The sequence below is a fragment of the Leucoraja erinacea genome, chromosome 26 (genome assembly GCF_028641065.1).
Source record: "Leucoraja erinacea ecotype New England chromosome 26, Leri_hhj_1, whole genome shotgun sequence".
In the NCBI taxonomy this organism is placed as follows: Eukaryota; Metazoa; Chordata; class Chondrichthyes; order Rajiformes; family Rajidae; genus Leucoraja; species Leucoraja erinaceus.
This window is the reverse complement of record NC_073402.1, coordinates 25,418,123-25,437,998: the sequence shown is the minus strand read 5'-3', so window position 1 is coordinate 25,437,998 and position 19,876 is coordinate 25,418,123. Positions and strand designations below refer to the sequence as shown.

Below are 19,876 nucleotides of genomic sequence, written 5' to 3'. Positions count from 1 at the left end.
TTTTGAAATTTAAAAAAAAAATTTGGCCCTTTGAGCCAGCACCGCCATTCAATGTGATCATGGCTGATCATCCCCAATCAGCTTTGTGCTGGGACTAAATTGTGGTTAGGACATTGAACTGATTGTTGATTGGGAGCTCAAGAGAACCATCAAATGGAATTGTATTACAGTAGTCCCTCACTCTTGCTGCTTATTTTTTTTAGTTTAGTTTAGAGAAACAGCATGGAAACAGGCCTTTCGACCCACCAAGTCCATGCTGGCCATCAATCACCCGCACCTAGTTTAATTTAGTTTCATTTATTTTAGTTTATTGTCACTTGTACCGAGGTTTATTGGTGCTTGCTATCCAGTCAGTGAAAAAAACTATACATGTTTACTCTCAAGCCACTCACAGTGTACAGGTTCAGCAGAAAGGGAATAACGTTTAGTGCAAGATGAAGTCCAGTAAAGTCCGATAAAAGATAGACTGACGGTCTCCAGTGAGGTAGATGGTAGGTCAGGACCACTCTCTAGTTGGTGATAGGATGGTTCAGTTGCTTGATAACCATTGGAAAGAGCTGTCCCTGAATCTGGAGGTGTGCACTGACACTTCTGTGCCGTTCACCTGATGAGAGAGGGGAGAAGAGGGCGTGACCTGGGTGAAACATGTCCTTCACACTAGAGGTGATTCACAGAAACTAATTAACCTACCAACTTCAAGTCTTTGGAATTTGGGAGGAAAGCAGAGTGCATGGAGAAAACGCACGCGGTCTCAGAGAGAACGGCCAAACTCCGTACAGACATCACCCATAGTCGGGATCGAACCTGGGTCTCTGGCACTGTGAAGTAGCAACTCCATCACTGCGCCACCGTGCCACCCCTATGCTGCTTCTCTTTGCTTTGGCTGAAATAATATCTGCTGATGGTTTTGAAGATAAATGGCCAACCCTGCATGACATCGAGGTCCAAAATGGGGAAATGTTCCAAGTTGGAGTTAATCTCAACTGTGATGGGAAATGCCAGACTTTAACACCTCTCCCCACCTCTCCCCTCCTTCTAAGGTCTCTTGCTAGTTTGTGTTGAAGCCACCCATCTCCAGAAACATCCTGCATGGAGTCTAGGAAGAGTTAAGACTTTCACTAAGGGACAGGACTGAAGAAAAGTTCATGTTCATTAGTTATAGGAGCAGAATTAGGCCACTCGGCCCATCTACTCTGCCACTCAATCATGGCAGATTAAAACTAGGAAGGGACTAATTCACTGAGTAACTGTAAATGCCAATATACCACTGATGGCCTGGTTCATTTTTTAAACTGGAAAGAGCGTGTGTTGTTATCATTAAATTCATATGAAGAGTCATTTTTTGATTGATTGAAAAATAGAGCATGGAAACAGGCCCTTCAGCTCATCAACTCCATGCTGGCCATGGATCAGCCGTTCACACTAGTTCTATGTCATCACACTTTTTACATCCACCTCCTACAAACTCGGGCCAATTTAGCGAAGCTCGCATGTGTTTGCCCAGGTCAACTTGGGAGACCTAGAGTGTTTCCTCCTTTAGTTATTTCAGAGATACAGCGTGGAAACAGGCCCTTCGGTCGACTGTGTCCGCACTGACCAGCGATGCCCATACACTAACACCGTCCTATACACTAGGGACGTCTATCCTACACCCCGCACATCATTCGGATGAAGGGGAATCCGGAGCAATCGGAGGAAACCCACTCGGTCACTAGGAGAACATGCAAACTCCACTCAGAAAGCACCCGAGATCGGGATCGAACCTGGGTCTCTGGTGCTATGAAGCAGCAGCTGTGCCACTGTGCCACCTTTTTTTTACTCTGAGCTTTCACTGTCCATAAATGCATTATATGTCTCGTATCTTATTCATTGCAGGCTATGGAGTCTGAACTAAAACAGATGAGAAGCTTGACGTCACAGGCAGACACTGGTTCCCAATCTTCATCCCAATGCACCACGAAACCAAATACCTGCTGCCTCTGCTGGTGCTGCTGCTGCTCCTGGTAGGACCCAAAGATGCAACGGCAAATGTATTGTGCAGCAACACAGCAGATGCGCATGTGACCGGCACGGTGGCGCAGCGGTAGAGCTACTGCCTTACAGCGCCAGAGACCCGGGTTTGATCCTGACTATGGATCCGTGCTGTCTGTCTGGAGTTTGTACGGTCTCCCCTTGACATGGGTGGGTTTCATCCGAGATCTTCTGTTTCCTCCCACACTCCAAAGACGTACAGGTTTATAGGTTAATTGGCTTCAGTAAAATTGTAAATTGTCCCTCATGTAGGATAGTGTTAATTAATATAGAGGGATCGCTGGTCGGTACGGTCTTGGTGGGCCGAAGGTCCTGTTTCTCCGCTGTATCTCTAAACTAAACTAATTGAGTTGCAACAACGAGCTTTTAAATATATGAACACAGTTTGTGCAGGGAGTGGATAGGGAGTTGGTATGCTAGCCTTTATAAATCAGAGCATTGAGTATAGAAGCTGGGATGTAATGTTAAAATTGTACAAGGCCAAATCTGGAGTATGGTGTACAATTTTGGTCGCCCAATTATAGGAAGGATGTCAACAAAATAGAGAGAGTACAGAGGAGATTTACTAGAACGTTGCCTGGGTTTCAACAACTAAGTTACAGAGATAGGTTGAATAAGTTAGGTCTTTATTCTCTGGAGAGCAGAAGGTTAAGGGGGGACTTGATAGAGGTCTTTAAAATGATGAGAGGGATGGACAGAGTTGATGTGGACAAGCTTTTCCCTTTGAGAATAGGGAAGATTCAAACAAGAGGACATGACCTCAGAATTACGGGACAGAAGTTTAGGGGTAACATGAGGGGGAACTTCTTTACTCAGAGAGTGGTAGCAGTGTGGAATGAGCTTCCAGTGGAAGTGGTGGAGGCAGGTTCGTTGGTATCTTTTAAAAATAAATAGGATAGGCATATGGATGAGAAGGGAATGGAGGGTTATGGTATGAGTGCAGGCAGGTGGGACTAAGGGGAAAAAAAGGTTGTTCGGCACGGACTTGTAGGGCCGAGATGGCCTGTTTCCGTGCTGTAATTGTTATATGGTTATTGTTATATGGTTAAAAGTGCATTAGAATAGAAGTAGTGTGAATGATGATCAATGGTCTACATGGACGCGGTGGGCCCAAAGGACTGTTTCCTTGTTGCATTTTTCAATCAAATCAATCAATTCAAACAATGAAATTGTGGACTGAAATGCAATTGCCATTTCTATAGGAACCTTGTAGTGCCAGGGGTGCCATCTTTCTAACGAGCTGCTTACCAGAACTCCATCTGCTCTCCAAAACAGACATAACTTATGTCTAGGCCACCACAGGAGTTCCCTCCAGAACTTTGACCACTAATGTCCCTCAAATAACGTAATTTCTTTCCATCACCACCTTTAGGAGCTTGGTTTGTATAAATTATCTGCTATGTTTTTTGGATTTATTATGCATACATTATAAGTTAGAGGATAACGAGAGAGAAGGTAGGATCACTCATAGAGGATGGAATTTATACTTGGAGTCCTGGTACTGAATGAGTATTTTGTACTGATATTCACCAAGGAGAAGGTCATAAAGGTTAGTGCGATCAATGTGAGGTGTCCCGATAGGCTACAGCATAAGTTCATAAGTTCATAGGTGATAGGAGCAGAATTAGGCCATTTGTCCCATCAAGTCTATTCTGCCATTCAATCATGGCTAATCTATCTTTCCCCTCTTAACCCCATTCTCCTGCCTTCTCTCCATAACCTTGGACACCCCAACTAATCAAGAATCTATCTGTCTCTGCCTTAAAAATATCCATTGACTTGGCCTCCTGTGGCAATGGATTCCACAGATTCACCACCCTCTAAAGAAACTTCTCCTGGTCTCCTTCCTAAAGGAACGTCCTTTAATTCTGAGGCTATGGCCTCTGGTCCAAGACTCACACTAGTGGAAACATCCTCTACACATCCAGGGTAGTGGTGAGTCTCTTGAAGAGCATTAAGGTGGATAAGTCCCCAGATCTATCTCGGTTTACTCAGAAAGCCAAGATTGGAAATTTCAGGGATCTTCACATATCTTTGTATCGCCTATGAATGTAGGCAAAGTCCCGGAGGACTGAAGAGTGGCCAATGTTGGTATTTTGTTAAGGTGGGACGTAGAGACAATCCTTCACGAATGAATTTCACTGGTTTTAGTTTTAAAGATACAGCGTGGAAACAGGCCGTTCAGCCCACCGAGTTGCCACTGACCAGCGACCCCCACACTCTAACATCACCCTACACACACACTAGGGACAGTGTACAATTTTACCAAGCCAATTAGCATACAAACCTTTGGAACCTGGATATCTTTCCTGTGGGAGGAAACCGGAGCTTTAGTTTAGTTTAGTTTAGAGATACAGCGTGTAAACAGACCCTTCGGCCCATCGGATCCACGCCGACCAGCGATCCCCAACACTATCCTACACCCATTAGGGACAATGTTTACATTTACCAAGCCAATTAACCTACAAACCTGTACGTCTTTGGAGTGTGGGAAGAAACCGAAGATCTCGGAGAAAACCCACACAGGTCACCGGGAGAACTCCGTACAGACAGCACCCACAATCGGGATTGAACCGGGGTCTCCGGCGCTGCAAGGTAGCAACTCTACCGCTGTGCCACCGATCGGATTGCTCTCTTTGAAGAGGATGAAAGGGGGTTCAGAGTTGGCTAAGATTCCTAACCACCTCCCCCAACCCCACTCTAATGATCCCATTGTGATATTTAGCTACCTCATGCAAGGCTCTGTTAGAGTTTAGTTTAATTTAGAAACTGGCCCTTCGGTCCACCGGGTTCTCACCCACACACCAGTTCTGTCCTAAACACCAGGGACATTTCACAGACACCTAGAGACCTGTACGTCTTTAAAATGTGGGAGGAAACTGGAGCACCTGGAGAAAACCCATTTGGACACAAGGAGAATGTACAAACTCCATACAGACAGCAGCCGAGGTCGGAATCGAACCTGGGTCTCTGGCACTGTAAGGCATGAACTCTACTGCTGCGCCACCATGGATAGATAGTTAATGTGATGTATTAGCTGAGCTCAATGGGTAGCATTTGTAATCTCCGAGTCACAAGTTTACTCGAATAATATAAACGTGTTAGATAGACACAAATTGCTGGAGTAACTCAGCGGGACGGGCAGCAACTCTGGAAAGAAGGAATGGGTGACGTTTCAGGTCGAGACCCTTCTTCAGACATCAGTCTGTCAGCTGCCTGTCCCGCTGAATTACTCCAGGATTTTGTGTCCATCTTCAATTAAACCAGCATCTGCAGCCTCCTTCCATTCTTCCATCCCCGCAGACTCCACCACCCCACCCCCCCACCCCCCATCAACCCAACCACAAGACTCATTAAGACCCGCTTGAAAAATTGGATCTTTGATCTTTGGGGTACATCTCCTGAACTGTTAAAGCGACCATAAGACCTAATCCAGATATGCTAATGCATACACTAGGCATAAGTTCATGTTCATGTGATAGGAGCAGAATTGGGCCATTTGGCCCATCAAGTCTACTCCACCATTCAATCATGGCTGATCTATCTCTCCCTCCTAACCCCATTCTCCTGCCTTCTCCCTGACACCCATACTAATCAAATACTATAATAACTTTGTGCCCAATAACCAACTTATACAACATTGTAAGACTTAAGGTACTATATTTATAAGTTGACATTGAATAAGGAGTGGCAGAATAAAGTGGGAGCAATACTTGTTTACCAAGTTGACTGTGTCTAATACAATCACCCATCATTCCCCTCCAGCCTAACTATGAAGAATGTGGATGTGGATGTGGATGTGGATGAGAGCAGTCAAAAGGGTTCCATCATTTCCATGAAGACGGAAAGTGTTCAGAAACAAGAAGAAAGGTGAGCATGTCACTTCAGAGACTTGAAACTCTTTTCAACTTGTGAGTAATCTTGGCTTCTTTCAAAGGATGGTGCATATATTATTGATTGTAAGTCTGGCTGAGTTGGTATTACTCACTACCCCTTAAACCATGATTCACAGCTTCTACACGCATCCAGAATTAATTGCTCAAGTCCTATGATCTGTCGTCCATGGGAAAAGTTGGGCGGCACGGTGGAGCAGCAATAGAGTTGCTGCCTTACAGCGCCAGATACCGGGGTTCGATCCTGACCACGGGTTCTGTCTATAGACGGAGTTTGTACACTCGCCCTGTGACCGACAGTACATGGGTTTTCCCTGGGATCTCCGATTCCCTCCCACATTCCAAAGACGTACAGGTTTGTAGGAAAGACTAGATGCAGGAAATCTAGACGCAGGAAATATGTTCCCAATGTTGGGTGAGTCCGGAACCAGGGGCCACAGTCTTAGAATAAAGGGGAGGTCATTTAAAACTGAAGTGAGAAAACACTTTTTCACCCAGAGAGTAGTGAATTTATGGAATTCCCTGCCACAGAGGGCAGTGGGGGCCAAGTCATTGGATGGATTTAAGAGAGAGTTAGATAGAGCTCTAGGGGCTAGTGGAGTCAAGGGATATGGGGAGAAGGCAAGCAAGGGTTATTGATAGGGGATGATCAGCCATGATCACAATGAATCGAAGGGCCGAATGGCCTCCTCCTGTCCTGTACCTATTTTCTATGTAACTGGCTTGATAAAAATGTAAATTGTCCCTCGTGTGTGTGTGTGGGGATCACTGGTCGGTGAGAACTCGGTGGGCCGGAGGACCTGTTTCCGCACTATATCGCTAACCTAAACTAAACTAACACAAGTAGACGAGGAAAAATCCCACTGTGATACTTGGGAGAATGAGAGAGTAATTCTTGGATTCTTTGCTCAGCCATCCTGTCACTGGATAAAGGCGTTGACAAATTATTGGCAAATTAAGATTGCTCATGGGTGCAGATCAATCTAATCACTCACCCAAATCTTTAATGATCAGTTGGCCAACTGTGTTGCAAAATCAACATTCTGTCAAAATAAATGACAGGGCTTAGAAACACAATCTGCTTGCTATGCGGGGCATTTTTCATTGAGGAAAGATGGGTAAAATAGCTGTAAATATTTGAAAATATTGATAGTTTTCATGCTCATTGGCAAATGGGACTGTCATATGTTGATAGAATGGAGCGACTGGGCTTGTATACTCTGGAATTTAGAAGGATGAGAGAGGGTCTTATTGAAACATATAAGATTATTAAGGGTAGACAAATCAGTCTGAAGAAGGGTTTCGGCCCGAAACGTTCCCTATTTCCTTCGCTCCATAAATGCTGCCGCACCCGCTGAGTTTCTCCAGCATTTTTGTCTACCTTCGATTTTACAGCATCTGCAGTTCCTTCTTGAGCAAGATTATTAAGGATTTGGACACGGTAGAAGCAGGAAACATGTTCCCGATGTTGGGGGAGTCCAGAACCAAGGGCCACCGATTAAGAATAAGGGGTAACCCATTGAAAATAGAGATGAGGAAAAAACATTTCACACAGAGAGTTGTTGTGAATCTGCGACGTTCTCTTTCTCAGAAGGCAGTGGAGGCCAATTCTCTGGAGGCTTTCAAGAAAGAGTTAGATGGATCTCTTAATGATAGAGGAGCGAAGGGATCTGGGGAGAAGGCAGGAACGGGATACTGAATGTGGATGATTGGCCATGATCACAGTGTATGGCGATGCTGGCTCGAAGGGCCGAATGGCCTACTCCTGCACCTGTTGTCTATTGTCTATATAAGACGTTCTCCCCGAGACCTGCGTGGGTTTTTTCCGAGATCCTCAGTTTCCTCCAAAACCCCAAAGACATACATGTTTGTAGGTTAATTGATGTAAATGTGAAATTGACCCTAGTGTGTGTGTGGGGCAGTGTTAATGTGCGGGGATTGCTGGTCGGTGCGGGCTCGATGGGCCGAAGGGCCTGTTTCCATGCTGTGTCTCTAAATTAAACTAAACTAAAGATTCAGCATTAATACCAGACAAAAAAAAGAGGAAATAATAAGAATGTCTAGCATAGAAAGCGGCCATTTAATCCGACTGAACTACAGTTGTGGTTTTGTACAGCCTCCTCACGCCCAACTTCAAATCAGCCCATCAGCACATCCTTCCATTCCTGTTTTAGTCTGTGCTCACTTAGCTTCCTCTTCAAAACAACTCTGTCGTTGATTTCACCAATTTCTGTGTGTATTCTGTATGTGAACACAAAATGTATACAAAACATACAAAATACAAATGTATTCATATTGGTATTGGTTTCTTATGGTGGTGTGTACCTAGATGCAGTGAAAAAGGCCACAATGGGGTAGATTGGGAGATCAGGAATACATCCTTGGCATACAACCTTTTCATCCAGAGAGTTGTGAATCTGTGGAGTTCTCTGCCACAGAAGGCAGAGGAGGCCAATTCGCTGGATGTTTTCAAGATAAAGGTTAGATATAGCTCTTAGGACAAACGGAATCATGGGATATGGGGAGAAGGCAGGAATGGGGTACTGATTTTGGATGATCAGCCATGATCATATTGAATGGCGGTGCTGGTTCGAAGGGCCGAATGGCCTACTCCTGCGCCTGTTTTCTATGTTTCTATCTGCGCTCAACTGCGTTTCCTGAAGCCGATGATGACCTTCCTTTTGCTCACATTGAGCCAGAGGTTGTTATCTTGGCGCCGTGATATTGAGCTCTCTATCTCCTTCTTGTGCTCTATCTCGCTGTGGTCTTGCTGTAGCTGTCAGTTCCTCATTCTCTGGACAAAGTGTTTAGTTTCTAACGTTAATGACTGTCTTATGCTTCTGCCCATTACCTTTGGATCCACCTGGCAGTGAGGGGTTGAAACTGTTCATATGTTGACAATATCAGGGGATGTAGGTGTACGATATCAGAGTTAAAATTCATAACATGTAACCCAAAGGGCAATGGACACCATTTGTCTAACACTTTAGAAGAAGGTAAACATCATTTGATTCAACAGGAAGGTGGTTTTGATAGAAATCATCCACAGCCACTTCCCTTGCTCAAACGGTTGGTAATCATAGAGGTTTATGGCAAAGAGGGAAGTTTCAATTGAAAGTTACATGTAACACACCCTTCGGACCAACTAGTCCATGCCGACCATCGACCACACATTCATATTACTTGTATGTTAAAAGTTCATAAATTCCTGTTCATAAGTGATAGGAGCAGAATGAGGCTATTCGATCAATCAAATCTACTCTGCCATTCAATTTGTGGTTGATCTACCACTCCTAGTTGGAGGGTTCAATTGTGGCTGATTTAAGCCTAACCCCATTCTCCTGCCTTCTCCCCATAACCCCTGACTTTTGTATCCGTACACTTCCCCATGCAATTTACAGAAGAGGCCAGTACTACAACCCCACGTAATTGGGGTGTGGGAGGAAACCGGAGCACTAAGTGAAAACCTCAGATAAAGGTGTTGACAAATTATTGGCTAATTCAGATTGATTATGGGTCCAGATCAATCCAATTGCTCGCCTAAATCTTTAATGATCACTGGGCCAACTGCGTAAATTGCAAACCAACATTCTGTCAAAATAAATGACGGGGCTTAGAAACACAACCTGCTTGCTATGCAGGGCATTTTTCATTGGGGCAAGACGGATAAAATAAAAGCAGTAAATATTTGTAAATATTTATATTGTTCATGCTCATTGGCAAATGGGTTACAAGACAACCCGACATTCAGCAGTAATACCAGACAAAAAAAGAGGAAACAGTAAGAATATCTGGCATAGAAACGGACCATTTCATCGAACTGTTCCACGATTGTGTTTTCTCACAAGGAGAAGGTGGAAATTCCACACAGACAGCCCCTGAGGTTAGGATTGAACTCAGACCTCTGGTACTGTGAGATTGCATGTCTACCAGTGTGCTACACAGCACTATCCAGTCCTATCTAGCACGGCCCCTACTTATTCCATTGTGTAATGGCTAGACCTTTATAAGTTGTTCCCTTCATTCTGCCCCCACCCCATATCTTTGTTCATTTTCTATGTTGAACCTTTATCCGTTTCCCTATTGGAAGCTGCTATGACTGCCATACACACAATCATTTATTAATTCAACAACACCCCATGTAAGAAATGTCTCCCCATTTGCCCTTTTGTTCTTCTGGTGTCATGGTGTCATGGAGTCATGGAGCTCGGACACAAGCCCTTCGGTCTAATTTGTCCATTCCGACCAAGATGGCCATCAAGCTGGACCTATAATCTAGGACGTAAGACTGCAATGAATTCCCTCTGCCCGACCCTTGCAAAGAAGTTTTACTATTTGATTTTTATTGAAACCCTTTTTCTAACTTCAATGCCTATTCTTTCACCCAAAGCTTCAACTTTTCGAAGTCTCTGTCTCAATTCCTTCCATGTTAGAGTAAACATCAAGATCAAGATCCTGTTGTATGATGGGGAGAAAGAGGAAAGGAACTAAAGTCCCTTCAATTTTCACTTTTCACAAGAATTTCGAGCAAAATTCATCAGGTCAAATGTTGCAGTTCTATAAAATGTTGGTTGCATATGGAGTATTTGGTTGCCCCATTACAGGAAGGATGTGGAGAGGTTTAGCAGGATGCTGCCTGGATTAAAGGGTATTCACTATTAGAACAGGTTGGACAAGCTTGGATGGTTTTCTCTGGAGCATCAGAGTATATAAAATGATGAGAGGCATAGCTAGGGTAGACAGTCAGAACCTTTTTCCCAGTTAAGGTTAGAGGGGCGAAGATTAAAGGAGATGTGCAGGGCAAGATTATATTTATACTGAGTGGTAGGTGCCTGGAACGCATGGAGGAACATGGATCAGGTGTGGATAGAAGGGATTAGTTTAATTTGTCATATATTTGGCACAGACAAGTTGGAAAGAAGGGCCTGTTTCTGTGCTCTGTTGTTCTATGTTATCTGTAGGCAGATGGGAAAGAGTTAGCATTGTACAAGATTCTGGTGAAAAGTTATTAAACTGTAAATTAACCTCAACTTCATTACTTCGAAGATGTTTTTCTGTTTTTCGCTCCAAGAACGTTTTATTTCCATAAACAGTAGGGCATTGAACAGTACAACACAGGAACAAGCTCACAATGGCCTCTTTGGCGCACAATGTCTGTGTCGGATACAATGCCATTAGAAACTCATCTACTTGGCCTGCACGTGATCCATATCCCTCCATTCCATGTATATCCACGTGCCTATCTAAAAGCCTCTTAAATGCTCCTATCATATCTGCCACCACCACCAATCCTGGCCGCATGTTTCAGGTGCCCCCCTTTAGACTTTCGAGATGCAGTGTGGAAACAGGCCCTTCGGCCAACCGAACCCACACCGACCAGCGATCACCCCGTACATGTACACTAACCTACACACACTAGGAACAATTTTACAACTTACCGAAGCCAATTAACCTACAAATCTGTACGTCTTTGGAGTGTTGGAGGAAACCGGAGCACCCGGAGAAAACCCACGCGTTCACAGTGAAAATGTACAAACTCCATACAGACAGCACCCGTAGTCAGGATATAACCTGGCTCTCTGGCACTGTGAGGCAGCAACTCTGCCGTTATGCCTGCATGCCGCCCTCATGTTACACTCTGTTAAGCCCCTGTCCCACTTAGGTGACCTAAACAGCAACCTCTAGTGACCTTGCCCGCCTCCCAAGGTTTCCATGAGGTCACCGGAGGTTTTGATCACTCTCCCTAATGGTCAAAAGTGGTTTTCGCGTGGTCGAGGAATTCATCTAGGTTGCTACTATTTTTTCATCATGATTAAAACCGGCCTTGACTAAAAATAGGTTGCCGTTTTAAAAATCGATATGTTTTTAGTCGCAGGTCTAGTCGAAGCCTAGTTTTCTTCATAGTCTAGGAAGGTTTTCAACATATGCGTGGGAGGTGGTAGGAGGTTGCAGCTCACCTCGACCTTGAGTTTTTTTGGGTGGCGGGTAAGGTCACCAGAGGTTGCTGTTTAGGTCTCCTAAGTGGGACAGGGGTTACAATCTTGTCTGGCACATCTCCTGTAAATTTTGCCCCTCTCACCTTAAAGCTATGCCCTTTACTCTGACCACCCTGGGCAAAAGGCTCTGACTGAACACCCTATTCTACCCAAAATAAATTAGACATAGCTTCCGTTAACCTTTCCTAATGAGCTTCTAATGCCTTGTATTCTCCCATTTTTAATTGACAGAAAGAGTCCAAGTGTGGAAGAGGTCACTTCCTGGTCCCAGTCCTTTCAACTCCTCCTGCAGGATCCCAATGGGAGGAAAATTCTATTGGAATTCCTAAAGAGCGAACATAGTGATGAAAACATTCTTTTCTGGCTGGCCTGTGAAGAACTCAAGAAGGAAGGTTGCAGAGGCCCCATTATGGAAAAAGCAAAATCAATATATTTTGATTATATCTCCGTCCTGTCTCCAAAGGAGGTAAGAAAAGCTTGAAAGCTACTGGCTGAACAAACTCGAAATAAGGAAGGAGCAGCATGAAAGGATTTGCATTTGTGCAGTTCTAAATTGTCCTGATGTTTTTGAAGCTATTGCAACATAGGAAATATGCCAGCTAATTTCTGTCTAAAATCTTTCCTCAATAATGTATGTCTAGCTAATCTGATTTACTGAAGGTTAGACTTTAGAGATTCAGCATCGAAATAGGCCCTTCGGCCCACCGAGTCCGTGCCGACCAACGATCCCCGAACACTGGCACTCTCCTACACACTAGGGACAATTCACATTTTTAACCGAAAGCCAATTAACCTACAAACCTGCACGTCTTTGCAGTGTGGGAGGAAACCGGAGCACCTGGGGAAAAACCACGCGGTCACAGGGAGAACACACAAAATCCGTACAGTCAGGATTGAACCCGGGTCTCTGGTGCGGTAATAGCCCTGTCCCACTGTGCGAGTTCATTCAAGAGCTCTCCCGAGTTTTAAAAAAAAATCAAACTTGTGGTAAGCATGTAGAATGAACGTAGCGGGTACGTCGGAGCTCAGGGACGTCTCTTAGCGGTTCGTAACGCCAACGGCAGGTACTCGGGAAACGCGGTAAGCTCGGGAAGACTTGTGAAGATTTTTTAACATGTTGAAATATATCCACGAGAGCCCCGAGTACCGACGAGCGGCCATTACTGTAAATCTCCGAGTTCGAATCAGGGCAAACTCGGGAGAACTCTTTGAATGAACTCATACAGTGGGACAGGGCTTTAAGGCAGCAACTCTACCGCTGCGCCACTGTGCTGTCCTTGAAGTGAGGGATAAATATTAGGCAGGACATCAGAGGGACTCGGTAGAACAGTGTCACTGGGTCTTTAAGATCCAAACCACAATGGAACCTCTCAGTTAACTGGTAACACCACCAGCAACGTAGTGCTTCCTCAGTGTTGGCTATTATTCTGTGACCAAGACCCTTAAATGGGACTTGAATGTACAACATTATGACTCAGCAGCAAGAATGTGACTCACCGACCCACACGCATCAGAATATCATGTGTTTCTTTATTTCCCTCCCCACCACTCGTTTTTTTCTAAATTTACTTCCCCTTTGTACTGAAGACTGGAGCTCCTTTGGTCTTTTGTCCATTCCCCCTGCTTGAGCTGAGCCAGTAAATGCCAAGTAATAGCTGAAAGTGGCAGAAGATGATATATATATCTGTCCTTTCCTTTCTTTCTTTCCTACCATCTGGGGATCTAAACAGTCGTTCCAAATACCACTGACTCCAACCCCTGCAACCTGGGTTCAGTCCTGTCCTCTGCTGCTGTCTGGATGGAGTTTGCATGTTTTCCATGAGACTACATGGATCTCTCCTGGCTGTTTCTAAGTCCTCCGCCAACATGCCACTTGGTTCGTAAGTTATAGGAGCAGAATTAGGCCATTCGGCCCATAGTCTACTCTGCCATTCTATCTTACCCTCCAAAACCCCTTTCTCCTGCTTTTTCCCCAAATTTGTCCAAACTCTCCATGGAGCCAATACAGCTTTGTGTTTGGTTTAGTTTAGAGACACAGCGTAGAAACATGCCCTTCGGCCCACTGAGTCCACGCTGACCGACAAACACCCATACGGGACGACAGATGGCGCAATGGGCTAAGTGTTCGGCTGGCGACCGGAAGGTAGCCGGTTCGAATCCCGCTTGGAGTGCATACTGTCGTTGTGTCCTTGGGGCAAGACACTTCACCCACCTTTGCCTGTGTGCAAATGTAATGTAATTATGTGAAGCACTTTGGGGTCAATGCAAGTTGAAACTTACAAAATTCTTAAGGGGTTGGACAGGCTAGATGCAGGAAGATTGTTTCCGATGTTGGGGAAGTCCAGGATTAGGGGTTACAGCTTAGGATAAGGGGGAAATCCTTTTTAAAACCGAGATAGTTTTATCCCACAAACTAGTGACACTTCTCTGGAACTCTAACCACAGCGGGTAGTTGCCGCAGTTTTTGGAAATTTAAGGGGGAGTTAGAGTGGCCCTTATGGCCAAACCCATCAGGCCACATGGAGAAAAGGCAGGTACGGGAAACTGAGTTATGATCACCATGATCTAAATGGCTGTGCAGGCTCGAACTCCACCGCTGGCCTACTCCTGCCACCCCATTGTAATGTTTCCATGTTTCTATGAAAAAAAATGTGCTTTCTCATAAGATTCTCATTAAATTATTATGATTAGGGTCTTTTAAGTGGGCCTCTTCTATTAGCCATCTAGGGACACTTCACAGAAGCAATTAACCCACTAATGCTAATGCATGTTTTTGAAATGTGTGGGGAAACCGGAGCACCCAGAGAAAACCCACACGGCCACAGGGAGAACGTACAAACTCCATACAGACCCGGGTCTCTGGTGCTGTAAGGCAGCAACTCTGCCGCTGTGCTACAGTGCCACCCCATGTAATGTGTCCAAATTGTAAGAAAAAGTAAGATCCCTTTCTCAGCAGGATTCTCACATAAATGCCTTGTGACTAGGGTCTTTAAAGTGGGCCTCTGATATTAGCCATCTTTTCTAATAGGGAGAAAGTGCTAATTTTTTTTTTTCAAACTCACAGATTAATTTTCTTTTTCTAGATCAGCATCGATGCCAGTGTTCGAGAAGCAATCAACAAAAAAATGTCAATACCAACAACAGACATCTTTGATGAAGCACAGACGCATGTGTACGCACTGATGCACAGGGACTGTTACCCTCGGTTCCTGCAGTCACCGGTATACAAATCGCTTCTGGAGGAATTATCTTCCTCAGAGAATGCACTGGAATCCGACCTGTGACATTCACTTTGACAATGCATCGAACACCAAACGACAGGGCTAACTTCCTGACCTCAACTAAGGAATTTGAGGAATGAAACGCTCAGGTCTCTTGTGGGGACCTGTCTCACTGCCTCTGTTTTGAAAGAGGGACAGCAGCACTTCGCACCAAAACCTCCACCTTTGCCTTGCTGAATTACAGAAAGAGCTTGAATTTTTCATCTTCAGAATCAGAATCACACTTTATTCGCCAAGCATGTTTGGCAACATACGAGGAATTTCACTGGCCAGGTCAGTCATACAATTAAAAGCAACAGATCACTCAAAAAACACATTTGAACATGAACATCCACCACAGTGACTCCTACACACTCCTCACTGTGATGGAAGGCAAAATAAAGTTCAAGTCTCGTCCTTTTGTTCTTCCTCGAGAATCAATAATCGAAAAAAGTCCTGGAAAGGCGGCTGATAAAATTAGTTTCACTGTTTTACATTGAATACTGGGTTATAAGGTCATAAGGAATAAGAGTAGAATTATGCCATTTGGCCCATCAAGTCTACTCCGTCATTTGATCATGGCTGATCTATCTCTCCCACCTAGCCCCATTCTCCTGCCTTCTTCCTATAACCTCTGACACCTGTACTAATCAAGAATCTATCTATCTCTGCCTTAAAAATATCCATTGACTTGTTTCAATGAGGTCCCCCCACATTCTTCTAAGTACAGGCTCAGTGTCGACAAATGTTCATCACAGGTTAAGCTCCTCATTCCTGGGATTGGGTTGGCAGAGTGATTTACTACATCAACCATCTACTTTGCTGTAGGAATGTAGCTTTCAAAATGCGGACATTGTGTGCCGTCTGCCGACTGGTTCCTGTTGCTTGTGGGAACGTGATGGACAAGAAAGATCCTCGGCACATGTGACAATAAACTAAACTCAAACTCAAGAGAGTGACAGATCCGAGAAGATAGAGGAAAATCATAGTCCACTCAATATCCCAGGCACAATGTGTGACTTTGAATGTACAAGATTTATCTGTTGTCAATAGGCAATTGAACTTGCAATATGAATGTGTGGAGAGGCTTGAAGTTAAGTTGTCTATTCTGCATATTCCAACCCGAGTCTCGGGCCTAAGCAAAGGGCCTGTCCCACTGTACGAGGTAATTCAAGAGTTCTCCCGAGTTTCCCCTGATTCGAACTCGGAGAATTACGGTAATAGCCGCTTGTAGATACTCGTGGCTCTCGTGGACATTTTTCAACATGTTGAAAAAACTTCACAAGCTTACCGCGTTTCCCAAGTACCTGCCGTTAGCGTTACGAGCCGCTAAGAGACGTCCCGAGCCCCAACGTACCCGCTATGTACATTCTACGTACTTGAGAGGGATAGACAGAGTTGACGTGGAAAAGCTTTTCCCACTGAGAGGAGGGAAGATGCAAACAAGGGGACATGACTTGAGAATTAAGGGGCAGAAGTTTAGGGGTAACATGAGGGGGAACTTCTTTACTCAGAGAGTGGTAGCTGTGTGGAATGAGCTTCCAGTGAAGGTGGTGGAGGCAGGTTCGTTTTTATCATTTAAAAATAAATTGGATAGTTATATGGACGAGAAAGGAATGGAGGGTTATGGTCTGAGCGCAGGTATATGGGACTAGGGGAGAATACGTGTTCGGCACGGACTAGAAGGGTCGAGATGGCCTGTTTCCGTGCTGTAATTGTTATATGGTTATATGGTTACATGGTTACCACAAGTTTGATTTATTTTTTTTACTCGGGAGAGCTCTTGGGCAAACTCGTGTAGTGGGACAGAGACAAGAGGGAGGTTACAGCCAGGTGCATGGGTGCTGAAGGCAGGGTGTGTTCTCACAGTTTGTGGTCTGAGCACAGTGGTGTCTATGAAGGTAGGCTTCAACTTCCAGTCCTTCCTTCCCCCTCGCTTGTCACTCGTCCCATCCGCTGTTTTACTCTTCAATGCAACAGGTGATAATAAGCTATGGTATGGCATGGTACTTTAATAAAGTATGTACCGAGATTCATTTTTGTACACAGTTCACTATGTATCACAATACACTTGGATACATCTTAGATAAGCATCACAGATACAACACCAGTGCTGCCTCGTCATGCTAAAGGGCAGTGAGTCCATTACTGGAACATACAGGAGGAAGACAATAACCATCCAAAGACGGTTACACAAAAAAGCTGGAGAAACTCAGCGGGTGCAGCAGCATCTATGGAGCGAAGGAAATAGGCGGTACAGTTGGAGGGCAGGAGGGATCACAGATGGGGGACAGTTAGAGAGGAGGTTGTGAAACTGTCTCCGGAGAGAAGAGGAGAACTTCTTCAAGGTAGGCATATCTTGAAGAGATAACGCAGTAGAGCCATCCAAAGACAATGGTCTTGTGCCAACCTGCCTTCCTGAGGCCAAACTTGCACCACCACATCCTTCCCCCTCTGCTCCCACCCCCCAACCCCACTCACAACAAGACCCTGGAAATCATGAATCACATATCTCCTATATCTAGATCTCCTGGCCCATCCTTCAGTGAAGGCAGATGTTGTGGACTATAATCACCACTGCACCAGCACAGAGTGTGTCTGATTAGAAAACTGAAGATCGAGGCCTAAAACGAAGCACCAAGCTTAAGGTCTACTCAGCAGTAATGAACTTCACCCTCCTGTGTGGACTGGAGACTGGAGATGCGATCAGCTCAAAGCATTGGAAGAGCGCCATTATCAATTCCCACCATAAGGTGCTCCAAATCCATTGGTAAAGTAGGAAAATCAAAGCCAACGCACTTCACCAAAGCAACAGCACTGGTGTAAATGCTCTCTTCACCCTAAACTAGCGGGCCACATTGTTCACATACCTGATTGTAGATCCCTGTACTAGACGCTCAGCTCTGGGCTCCATCATGGTCGGATGAAATGCTTCAAGGATGTTCTCTGAAAGTTTCCTTGGAAAAATTGTAACATCCTGATGGGAATCCCTGTCCCACAACGGCCCAGTTTGGAGAGGTGGATTAAGTACTGAGCATCTCAAGTATGTGAAATGGAAGAGGAGCCAGTCAGATGGCTGAAGTAGCACACAACGTCCCAACCAATCCAAGGAATGGGCGGTGTTTCTGGTCAAGACACTTCTTCAGAAGAAGAAGATTCTCGACCCGAAACGTCGCCCATTCCTTATCTCCAGAGACGCTGCCTGTCCCGTTGAGTAACTCCAGCACTTTGTGGTAAACTGAACCCCTCTCCATCCTCACATGGAAGGAAATAACAATCTTACTAAGCTATTTTTCGTGGGGGGTTTTCTCCCAGAGACGAGATTATTGCTTATCTCTCAGCCAGCAGCAGTAAAGCTGATTAGCTTATCATTGTCACATCGCAGTTTGCAAGAGTTTGCAGTGTACTGATGAGCTGCTGTGTTTCCTGCATTGCAACAGTCATACGCGAGAACTGATTGGAACGTTCATATTGCCACATGGTTATTTTTGACAGCATGCATCGTTTCATTTTAGGCTAAACCATGTGAATTCCACCATCCAGTGGTGAATCCGGGAAGGAGTGCAGCGTAGGTTTACAAGGTTCATTCCCTGGGATGGCGGGACTGTCATATGATGAGAACGGCTGGGCTTGTTCACTCTGGAGTTTAGAAGGACGTGAGGGGATCTTATTGAAACATATAAGATTGTTAAGGGTTTGGACACGCTAGAGGCAGGAAACATGGTCCCGATGTTGGGGGAGTCCAGAACCAGGGGCCACAGTTTAAGACTAAGGGGTAAGCCATTTAGAACGGAGACGAGGAAACACTTTTTCTCGCAGAGAGTTGTGAGTCCGTGGAATTCTCTGCCTCAGGGGGCGGTGGAGGCCGGTTGTCTGGATACTTTCAAGAGAGAGCTAGATAGGATTCTTAAAGATAGCGGAGTCAGGGGATATGGGGAGTAGGCAGGAACGGGGTACTGATTGGGGATGATCAGGCATGATCACATTGAATGGCGGTGCTGGCTCAAAGGGCCGAATGACCTACTCCTGCACCAATTGTCTATTGTCTATTGTCTATTGTCTATTGTCTATTGAATCCATGGACTTCTTTGCACAGAGGGCTGTGGAGACCAAGTCAACGGATATTTTTAAGGCAGAGATAGATAGATTCTTGATTAGGATGGGTGTCAGAGGTTATGGGGAGAAGGCAGGAGAATGGGGTCAGGAGGGGGAAATAGATCAGCCATGATTGAATGGCGGAGTAGACTTGATGGGCCAATTGGAATAATTCTGCTCCTATCACTTATGAAATAGTCAGTGCTACCATGTTGTGGACAACTTTCATAGCCACTATTCAACAGTCAACCTTGGAAACTTTAGAAACAGTACTTGTTGTAAGCTATTTTGGAGATAGCTTAGTGCCTAAAAATTAGACCTCGGAAAGCCAAATATCTATGTTGACAGGAGATACACAAAAATGCTGGAGAAACTCAGTGGGTGCAGCAGCATCTATGGAGCGAAGAAAATAGGCGACGTTTCGGGCCGAAACGTCGCCTATTTCCTTCACTCCATAGATGCTGCTGCACCCGCTGAGTTTCTCCAGCATTTTTGTGTACCTTCGATCTTCCAGCATCTGCAGTTCCTTCTTGAACACATATCTATGTTGACATTTCTCTTTGTAATGGAACAGAATTGCCTACAATTAAATGTAAGTACA

The 19,876-nt window shown here is 44.9% G+C and overlaps 1 protein-coding gene across 1 annotated transcript; it reads left to right on the top strand.

The window, feature by feature from the left end:
* Positions 1–64: 64 nt before the first annotated feature.
* LOC129709856 (regulator of G-protein signaling 17-like) lies at positions 65–17,351 on the top strand. The gene is made up of 4 exons (XM_055656477.1): positions 65–2,003; positions 5,797–5,901; positions 12,152–12,386; positions 15,004–17,351. Exons 1-4 carry the CDS (start codon positions 1,879–1,881, stop codon positions 15,202–15,204), a joined length of 666 nt encoding a protein of 221 aa, XP_055512452.1. The 5' UTR covers positions 65–1,878; the 3' UTR covers positions 15,205–17,351.
* Positions 17,352–19,876: the final 2,525 nt, after the last annotated feature.